Raw genomic sequence first — 10,204 nt, 5'->3', positions numbered from 1 at the left:
GAGAGCCCTTTGCCCACCAGCCTGGACAGAAGCAGAAACTGCCCAAGGTGCAGGGCTGGCGTTGGCAGTACTGGTAGGACCCTGTCCCAAGCATGGGAAGGAACCAGCACCCCTGGGCACCTCCCTCTGGGATATACCCAGCAAATGAGTCAAGGGCAACTGTCCCTGGGTCCACCCATTCCTGTCACCCTCTGCCTCCTGTCTGATCGGGTTTGGGAGGTCTCAGACCACACTGGGATCTGCATCTTGAGGATCTTCTCAATCCTGATCAAGAGATAAAGGGGGGGGAGGGGGGAAGAGGATGGGGCCAGACTTTTCTCGGTGGTGCCCACTGACAGGACAAGGGGCGCTGGGCACAAACTGGAACACAGAAGGTTAAATCGAGATGAGGAAAAACTTTGTTGCGAGGGTGCTGGAGCCCTGGCACAGACTCACCCCCACCCCCGACCACCTCCCCTTCCCCCTACCGCGGATCCTCCTGCACGCCCCCGCAGCGGGCAGGGACTCAGACCCGCACCCCCTGCATACCGACACCCCCGCCCCACCGCTCCCCGCACGCACCCGGGGGCGGACGCAGCAGCGGGCAGCAGCGGGCAGCAGCGGGCAGAACGGCGGGTGACGCAGCCCCCCGGACCGCACATAAGGGATGATGAGGGCGGGGGCACCAGGGTAGCCCCCGCACCGCCACCGGGCAGCAGGAACTGGGCACCGATACCAGGGCACCAGCACCGGGCAGCAGGTAACAAACGCAGAGGTAGAGGACGTAGGGGAGGCTCAGGGTCTCCTACCAGGGAGTCCTCGTTACCCCTCCCGGTGTCTCGGCAGCCCCGCGGGCACCGGAGCCCGGCGAGCAGCGGGAAGGGACGAGGCTGCCCCGAGCTGGGAGCCCCTGGTGGCACCGGCCACCCGACACAGGTAGCAGAGCCGGCACCGTGTCAGTGCGGACAGGGACCGGAGGGAGAGGAGTGAGGGTCCCCTGCCCCGGCAGTTCCCGTTACTCCCTCCACCGCGGTGTCTCGGCAGCCCCTCGGACATCGGATCCCCCGGCGGGTACCGGCAAGCGACGAAGCTGCCCCGGGCTGGGACCCTTCGGTGGCACCGGGGACCTAGAGGTGACAGCCCTCGGGGGGGCAACTTTGGAATGAAGCGGGGGGACCCCGAGGGGAGGGGGCCGCGGGCAGCTCAGGGGTACAGCCCCGGGGAGAGGGGGCAGTCCCCGCAGTGCCAACACCCATAGCAGGTCCCGGAGCTGTGGGGTGCTCCGGGCACAGCGGCCACGGGGCCAGGGGGTCTCTGGCAGAGTCCCAAGTTGGCAGGAACTCCGGAGCAGAGTGGGGATCAGGCAGACCCCTGGTCCACAGGATCTCCAGGGAAGGGCTGGGCACAGCTGGGGGGCAGAAGGTGGCAGAAAGCAGAAGGGAGGGGAGGGTGGCAGGGCACTGGGCACAGTGGCCCGAGGGCTGCCTCTGTGCCTGGGTGGTGTTTCCATGGTGCTCAGCACCAGCACTTGCTGGCACCTGGGCACAGCTCTGAGCTGCCACCTCTGCTGGGTGCATGGAGCCCTCCTGGTCTTGAAGCTGCAGGGACAGGTGGTCCTCAGGGACACGGGCACAGCAGGTGTGCCATGGCCATGGAGCCTTACCTGGCTGAATTGCCTGCAGCCATCTTTTGCTAGCCCACACCAGGCAGTGCCAGGGCAGCACCCACCAGCACAGATGATGCCTGTTGATCCTCCAGGGCTGGTCCTGCTGCAGAAGCTGCTGTGAGTGAAAGCTGCTCCTCCATGAGGCAATGAAGGTCTTCAGGCAACGTGGCTCCCAGTGCCTCACGTGTCCTTCAGCTGTGAGGGCACGAAGCCCATGAAGCCGTGGTAGATGCTCAGGCTGGCTCCACCATGGCCCCAGCGCCCATGTCTCTGAGGACCACCAGTCCCCTGCAGCTCTGAAACTCAGTGGGCTCCCCACACCTGGTAGAAATGGCAGCTCAGAGCCATGCCCAGGGGACAACAGATGCCCAGCACCACAAAACATCACCATCCCTGCAGTGGAAACCATCTCAGCATCAGGACCGCTCTGATTTCTCTGGCACTCGGGGACATCCCCTGCCTCCAGGCAAACATCAGCACGGCTGGAGGAGAGAGAGCAAAGGGAAGGTGAACCTTGAGATGTGTCACCAGGGAGCAGCAAGAGCAGAGCTGCTCTGCAAGGGGAGACATGCTGTAAACCGAGGGTGACCACCACACCAGCTGGCCACAAGGCCTCATCAGCAGGGCAGGGGCAAGGTGCTACCAACAGTGATCCTGGGGGCAAGGCATGGCGGCAAGTCCACTCCCAGGCCACTGGAGCCTCAGGCACCTTCACAACCCAAACCAGGAGTGAGATGCTAGGCCACTGTTCAGATAGAGCCCCCACCCCGGGGCAGAGGGAGAGTGGGTGGCTGGGTGGAAGTCTCAGGTGTGAGGATGAGAGTACCGGAGCTCTGGAGCAGGCTGCCCAGAGTTTGTGGAACCTCCTTCTCTGGAGACATTCCAAACCCACCTGGTCATTGTGATCCTGGGCAAGGTGCTGTGGGTGACCCTGCTTTAGCAAGGGGGTTGGACTGGGCAAGTTTCAGAGGTCCCTTCCAACCCTCCCCATGCTGGGATTTGGGGATTCTGTGAGCGTGGCACCCCCAGGAGGGCCAGGCAGGGGTAAAAGCCAGGGCTGAGGAAAAACACCTCACCTTTTCCCCATGCTTCCTTCCACAGCTTGTGGCCAGCACTGGCTTTGCCCAGCAGTGAGCAGCAGCAGGTAGCATGGAGGAGGTGAGGGAGCTGGAGATGGGGGGCAACTCCCTGCTGAAGGCCGTGTGGCTCGGCCGGCTGCGGCTGACCCGGCTGCTGCTGGAGGGGGGCGCTTACATCAACGAGAGCAACGAGAAGGGGGAGACCGCCCTGATGGTGGCCTGCATCACCAAGCACGTTGACCAGCAGAGCATTAACAAGGCCAAGATGGTGAAGTACCTGCTGGACAACAGAGCAGACCCCAACATCCAGGACAAATCTGGGAAGACAGCCCTCATGCACGCCTGCATCCGTGGGGCAGGGGGGGAGGTGGTGTCCCTGCTGCTGGACAATGGGGCAGACCCCAGCCTGGAGGACCACTCAGGAGCCTCTGCTCTGGTCCACGCCATCAATGCCGATGACAAGGACGTGCTGCAGCACCTCCTGAATGCCTGCAAGGCCAAAGGGAAGGAGGTGATCATTATCACCACAGACAAATCGGCCTCGGGTACCAAGACCACCAAACAGTACCTGAATGTTCCCCCCTCACTGGAGTTCAAAGAGAGGGACCCCAACAAGGAGTGCCCAGCACCTATCAGCACCCACCTGAAAGCTCCCATCTCAGCACCTTCCCCCGCTGAGGAGAGCACCATCTGCACCCCACATCTGTCACACCCCAGGGACATTTCCTGTGCTGGGGGCACTGATGACCCCCCCTCTCCGGGCCAGAGGGCTGGGGTGCCCAGGAGAGCCCGCCTGCCTCAGCTGAAGCGACTGCGCTCCGAGCCCTGGGGTCTGGTGGCACCCTCGGTCCGTGACGACACTCGGGGCTGTAGGGACGATGAGGTCATCATGGGCATCAGTGACCTCTCACTCTCCAAGAAGGCTCCCCTTGCCCGGGGCAGCAAGGATCCCTCACTCTTCCCACCAGTAGATGAGCAGGCGCTGAGGACACCGGCGAGGAAAGCATCTTACGAGAAGAGCCAGGCCACCCAGCAGCGCCTGCCCCGCCGGAGCACGGTCCCCGAAGAGCTGCAGAACATTGGCTCCGTGGCTCTGGACGCCCTGCATCGCTGCAGGTTGGGTGCTGAGCACTGCGACCCCCAGCTCTCTGGTGTCCCCGAGGCAGGGAAGGGGCCCCCGGGCCGGAGGAAGCTCAGCGGGTCCCACCTGGCCTTGCTGGATGGTTCATGGGAGTCCCTGGATGGTGTCACAAACACATCCCCCGGCACCGTCCGGCGCCGACCGCCCGGCTTGCTGGAGAGGAGGGGGTCCGGCACCCTGCTGCTGGACCACCTCTCCCACACCAGGCCAGGCTATTTGCCCCCCCTGAACATCAACCCCAGCCCCCCCATCCCCGACATCGGCTCCAACACCAAAGCCCCCTCCCCGCTTGCTGCTGGCATCAAGTCCCTGCAGCCGGTGGCTCCTGGCGAGCTGCGGGCGCGGCGGAAGCTGCTTCGGAGACACTCGATGCAGGCGGAGCAGATGCGGCAGCTCTCTGACTTCGAGGAGATCGTAGCCCAGTAGCTCTGCCACCGCTGGCTTCCCAAACCGGCTCTCTCCCCACAGAAGCGTGACAGTTCCCACGCGTCAAGCAGTCCGAGAAGTGCCAGCAACCACGGGGGTCAGACCTGTGCCTAGGGATTGCGGCAGGAGGGTCCTGCGGGCACGGAGCCGTAAGCAGAGCCCGGGCAACCCAGCTGAAGTCTCTCTTCTGCTTTCACCAGCTGGGGACCTTCCCCAGGAGTGATGAGCTGAGAGGTCCACCCCAGCCCACCTGAGCTCAGGCTCCTACCCGAAAGGCACTTGTTCTTTGCCGCTTGCTCCTCGTCGTCTGGAGCCAGGATCTGCCCTGCAACCGTCGGGGCTGGGGTGTCCTTCAAGTGCCTACCAGGAAGGAAAGGAGCCTGCTGGCTTTGATGTCCCTGCTTACTGCAGGGGCTTGCATTAGATGACCTTTAAAGGTCCCTTCCCACCAAATTCCACGTTTCTGTGACTCCAATGCCCCTCTCTGGCAGTCAGAGGCAGTGATCCCTTCACCGCGGGAGAAGGAGACAACTGCTCACCTCGGAGGTCTCCAGGACCTCTGGAGTTCCAGGGACTGAGCCGACCCCTTCCTGCTGCAGCCCCCCAGGACAAGACCAGCAGTGGCTTCGTCTCCGTCTCAGAGATCCAAGACTCAGGGGCACCTCCCACCGCTCTGAGCAACGCCCTGGGCAGAGAGCGTTCCTGGCTGTTCTGTGCAGGCAGCTTCTCCCAGGGCGCGAAGTGCCGAGGGTAGCACATAGGGAATGTCAGGGGCTCGTCCCTGCTGAGGAAAGATTCAGGCTCAGCACCGATGGTACCCACAGCACCTGAAGCACCCATAGCACCTGCAGTACCCACAGCATCCATGGTACCCATGACACTTGTAGCACCCTCAGCAACCCATGACACCCACAGAACCCACAGCACCCACAGTACCTACAGCACCAATGGCATCCGTGGCACCCACAGCACCTATGGCACTGCAGCACCCTCATCTTGTGGGGCTAGCACTGGACACTGCCCTGGCTGCAGCCAGCCCAGCACATACCCATCTCTGTCCACCCATCTGTCCATTCATCCTCCCAGGCCAGCTCCTTGCCTGGGCACCACCCACCTGTCCCCAGGCTGCTGGGGACGTTTCCATGGGAAGCAGCTCCACTCTCTGCCACCCATGGGATGCCCTCTGGAAGTGCTTTGTGGGGGCAGCTGCTGCTTAGAGCAAAGGTGGGGTCACATCTCTGGAGCATCGAGGGTCACCCATGCTGAGGACATCTCCAGAGGGCTCCCGGGTTGAATTTTGGGGCTGTTTCCCCACAATTATGATGTTTCTCTCACATTCCTGAGTGTGGAATTCTCTGTCCTGTTCTTCACTTCTTCCTTCCTTCCTAAACTTCCCGAGATTTGGGGTTTACCTTTTTCTGAATCAGGTTTGGCCAGTGGGATGGGGGGAGGGGCAAGGGTACTGCTGGCACCTCATGGGCCAGAGAGCACCAGGGGGGCATTAATGCCTTTATTTAAGCACATGACCGTGGGTGTGAGCGGGTACTGGAGGTGCCACCATGCACACCATGGGCTGCTTTACATCAGTGCAAAGCCCGGCCTGGCCTGAACCCGGGGGGTACCCGGGGAGTGCCCAGAGAGTTCCAGGGGTGTCTGCAGTGGGTGCCTGGGGAGGTCCGAGCTGAGCGTTTGGGGCGTACCCAGGGCGGATGCTTGGGAGGGCTTCAGGGTGAGTGCTCTAGTGTGACCCAGGGGTGCCCAGGGGCGCTTGGGGATGCCCAGTGGGTGTCCGAGGGGTGCACAAGGGTGCCCAGAGGGTCAAAGCTGTGTGTTTGGGGCGGTGCCCAGAGGGTAGGGGCTGGGTGTTTGGGGGCGGAGGTCCGGTGGGCTGTTTGCGGGGATGCCGAAGGGAAGCCCAGGAAGTCTGGGTTGGGTGTTCGGGGAGGTGTGCAGGGGAGTCCGGACTGGCTGCACAAGGGTGCCCGGCCCTGCCGAGCCCGGGGCCGCCCCCGGCGGAAGTGCTGCCAGTGCCGGTGCCGGTGGCGGTCGCCACGTCAGGCGGGGCGGGAGCGGGGCGGGGCCGGGATGCGGAGCGGGATGGGGGCCGGGGTGCGGAGCGGGATGGGGGCCGGGGTGCGGGCTCTGGCCGTGCTGCTGTGGGCGCTGCGGGCCGGTGGCACCGAGCTGACCTTCGAGCTGCCCGACAATGCCAGGCAGTGTTTCCACCAGCAGCTGGAGCGCGGCACCAAGTTCACGCTGGATTACCAGGTACTGCCCTGCCCTGTGCCCCTCTTCCCGTGCCTGTACCTCCCTTGCCTGTGCCCCTGCCTGCACCTCTACTCCTGATTGTGCCCAGCGCCCATTGGGATTGTGTCCCAGCCCTGTACTCCCAGCCCTCTGCCTCTACTCAGTTATGCCTTGCCTGTGCCCCCTGCCTGCCCTCTCCTGTACACGCTCCAGCCCCACCCGGTGCCTCACTGGCAGCCACTCACAGCCCCTGGCCCTGTGCCCATCATGGAGCCAGTACTGAGTTATGCCCTGACCGAGGCCATCAGGGTGATCCACCCGTTCAGACACCCCACCTGAGCTGCAGGTACTCCACCTGCAGTGCTGGCACCACGGGGCACAGCTTCCCCCAGCCTGGGCCCCTGTCCCACGGCGGGCAGCCATAGGCACGGTGCCTGCTGGCCGAGGGCATGGCTGTGCACGCAGGCACAGGGCCGGGCAGAGCTGCTCCCTTCAGGGCAAGAGGCTCTGTCTGCGTGGTGCCAGCAGGTGCCAGCTGCACATCCTGGTGCAGGTGATCACCGGGGGACACTATGACGTGGACTGCTCGGTGGAGGACCCCAACGGCCGGACCCTCTACAAGGAGGCCAAGAAGCAGTACGACAGCTTCCCGCACCGCACCGAGGTGGAGGGCGTCTACACCTTCTGCTTCAGCAATGAGTTCTCCACCTTCTCCCACAAAACCATCTACTTTGACTTCCAGGTGGGCGAGGAGCCGCCCATCCTGCCCGCCATGAGCAGCCGCGTCACTGCCCTCACACAGGTGGGTGCCGCCCGCCTGCTGCCACCGCCAGAAGGGCCTCTCGCAGCTCCTCACCAAACGGCCTCAGGGCTTGGCGGTTGGGGCTCCTTCCCCTTCCCCTCCACCAAATGCAGAAGTGCCTGCCAACCACCCGTGCCACGGGCTGGCCACGTCCTCCTCCAGCAGCACGGGCAGGGAGGGATGGGGGTGCTGCTCTGGATTGACCCTCCCACCTTGAGAGTCTGGAGTGGGTCCAGAGAAGGGCAACAAAAGCTGGTGAGAACAGGTCTGGTGAGGAGCAGCTGAGGGACCTGGGGTTGCTGAGGCTGGAGAAAAGGAGGCTCATTTCACAGAATCACAGAAACATCCAGCTTGGAAAAAAACCCTTAAGATCACCAAGTCCAACCCCTAACCCTGCTCTACAAGGTTCACCCCTAAACCATATCCCCAAGCACCTCATCCAAACCTCCTTTAAACACATCCAGGGGTGGTGACTCAACCACCTGCCTGGGCAGCACATTCCAATGCTGGGAAAAACATCTTCTTAATGTCCAGTCTAAACCTACCCAGTCATAACTTAAGGCCATTGCCTCTTGTTCTATCACTAATTACCTGTGAGAAGAGACCAGCACCAGCCACTCTACAACCTCCTTTCAGGTAGCTGTAAGAGAGCAACGAGGTCTCCCCTCAGCCTCCTCTCCTCTCTACAACTCACTGAAAGGAGGCTGCAGCCAGATTGGGGCCAGTCTATTCTCCCAAGAAGTAAGGAACAGGAGAAGAGGAAATAGCCTCATGTTGTGTCAGGGGAGATTTAGTTTGGCCATGAAGGACAATTTCTTCCCTTTGAGGGCTGTCAAGGCCTGGCCCAGGGTACCCAGACCAGTGATGGAGTCCTCATCCCTAGAGGGGTTTCAAAGCTGTGGAGATGTGGTGCTGAGGGACATGGTTTGATGGTCACTCAGCAGTTGGACTCCGTGATCTGGGAGGGCTCTCCCAACCCAACCCATTCTGTCATTCTATGACTCTTAACTGCAGGTAGCCTTTTCCATCCTGTGGCATGAATCTGCAGGCATGGCACCCAGACATTGCCCTTGTCTCCAGAGCACTGATGAGATCTCATTTGCACCCCACCAGGCGCTCTCCGGCGCTGCCCCTTTGAGCACAACCTCTCTTAGGTCAGGGCTGGCAGAGCCCTGGCAGCACAGGCTGCTGCTGCACAGTCCTCAGCCCGCAGGCCGTGCTGTGCCGGGAGCCATGGAGTGTCCTTGTGTCCCCAGATGGAATCCGCCTGTGTCACCATCCATGAGGCGCTGAACTCGGTGATCGACTCCCAGACCCACTACCGGCTGCGGGAGGCGCAGGACCGGAGCCGCGCTGAAGACCTCAACAGCCGCGTCTCCTACTGGTCGGTGGGGGAAACCTTCATCCTCTTCGTGGTCAGTATCGGGCAAGTGGTGCTGCTCAAGAGCTTCTTCACAGAGAAGAGACCCGGCAGCGGCAGGGCTGGCACCTAGCGCCGCTCGGTGCCCGGACTGCGGCGGGGAGCGGGGGGGGCGGCGTTCTCCTGGATCATGCTTTGTTCCTGTTCATCACAAGGTGCTTCCCTGGGGAGGTGGCCCGGGGGGGAGCGGGGGATGATGGCACGCTGCCGACCCAGGCGGGAAATGGTCAGCCCACAGGGGCATCCCTCATCAATCGCCCTGACATCACCTCCCACTTCACCTCCGCCTGCTCTGAGCCCAGTCCCCTTGCCTGGGTGGCCCAACACCTCTTACCAGCTCCTCTGGGGAAGTGGCTGGGCACTGGGATTTGGCATCAGCACCATAACCCCTTGTCCAATACCTTCTATGGGGTTGGCATCAACACCCTGACCCCTCACCCAACATGTATGGGGGGTATTTTCCTACATGAGTCCATGCCTGGGGCTGAGGCTGTGCCCATCAGACAGCAAGAGCAGGCACAGCTCTGCCCCAACTTGTGCCAGGGAAGCTCCATCCCCACCTCAACAACAGCACTCCTGGGACTGCCACCCCATTCTCTGGAGCCCCACAAAACACAGACTTCCCTGGCAACCCCGGGGAGACCATCCTGTGTGAGAGCCCTGGGGTAGCTAACCACTGCTGCCAGCCCTTCAGCATTTCACTTTGCCACTAGGTAATAAACCCCTGTGACCGTGGTTGGCACTGCCATTACTGAACACCATGCCCAAGGTGAGCAGCCCAGTATGGCTCTGCTTCATTGAGCACTTACAGCCACCAGGGTGATGCCAGTCTCCCCCTGGCCCTCAGCAGAGCAAGAGGAGACATTTTGGTGTAGGCAGTTACCACAGCTCTGCCCACAGCTGTGCCATGCACCAGATGAGTGAGTTCCTGGAACTCCAGAGCCAGGGAGACCCTGGCAGTGGACACAATTCTCCTGTCCATGGCCCTGCTGATATGCCCAGCCCATGCACAGAGCCATGCTGGCAGCAAGGGCTTCCCTGGGCTATGAGCAAATTCCTGAGTGTGGGTCCTGCCTGGCAGTGGGCACCAAGCGGGGCAAGGGAGCCCAGCAACCCAGCACAACAAAGCAGAGACCCCTGGGCAGGTGCCATCTGGAGTCAGCTTCATGCTTCAGTTCTGGCTCTGGCAAACCCCAACTCTGCTCATAACCCTTTGCCAAGGCTGGGGGGATGCCAGAGCCATTCCCCCTCACTCCTGGTGCCCAGGCATGTCTCAGACCCGCTGTTCAGCGGTGCAGGGTGGGAGCAGGGGGCTCAGGCACTCACAGCCTTGCTTGATGCCCATGACTGCAACCCCCTCCCCACCTCCCACAGCCTCTCCTAGCCATGCCAACTCCCACAGCAGCGCTGGCCTTGGCACTGTTGCCATGCAGCTAGGCACACC

General features: G+C 62.3%; 2 protein-coding genes across 2 annotated transcripts; both read left to right on the top strand.

Annotated features, from left to right (window-relative positions):
* Positions 1-629: 629 nt before the first annotated feature.
* Positions 630-5,208, top strand: ANKRD34C (ankyrin repeat domain 34C). The gene is made up of 2 exons (XM_054168941.1): positions 630-739; positions 2,747-5,208. The coding sequence occupies exon 2, from the start codon at positions 2,795-2,797 to the stop codon at positions 4,289-4,291; it is 1,497 nt and encodes a 498-aa protein (XP_054024916.1). The 5' UTR covers positions 630-739; positions 2,747-2,794; the 3' UTR covers positions 4,292-5,208.
* A 1,168-nt stretch (positions 5,209-6,376) lies between these two features.
* On the top strand, positions 6,377-9,495 carry TMED3 (transmembrane p24 trafficking protein 3). Its single transcript, XM_009897332.2, has 3 exons — positions 6,377-6,559; positions 7,092-7,340; positions 8,597-9,495. The coding sequence occupies exons 1-3, from the start codon at positions 6,377-6,379 to the stop codon at positions 8,831-8,833; spliced, it is 669 nt and encodes a 222-aa protein (XP_009895634.2). The 3' UTR covers positions 8,834-9,495.
* The last annotated feature ends 709 nt before the right edge of the window (positions 9,496-10,204 follow it).

Source organism: Dryobates pubescens, chromosome 17 (genome assembly GCF_014839835.1).
Source record: "Dryobates pubescens isolate bDryPub1 chromosome 17, bDryPub1.pri, whole genome shotgun sequence".
Lineage (NCBI taxonomy): Eukaryota > Metazoa > Chordata > Aves > Piciformes > Picidae > Dryobates > Dryobates pubescens.
The sequence above is the reverse complement of the archived record's forward strand: the minus strand, read 5'-3'. Positions and strand labels throughout refer to the sequence as shown.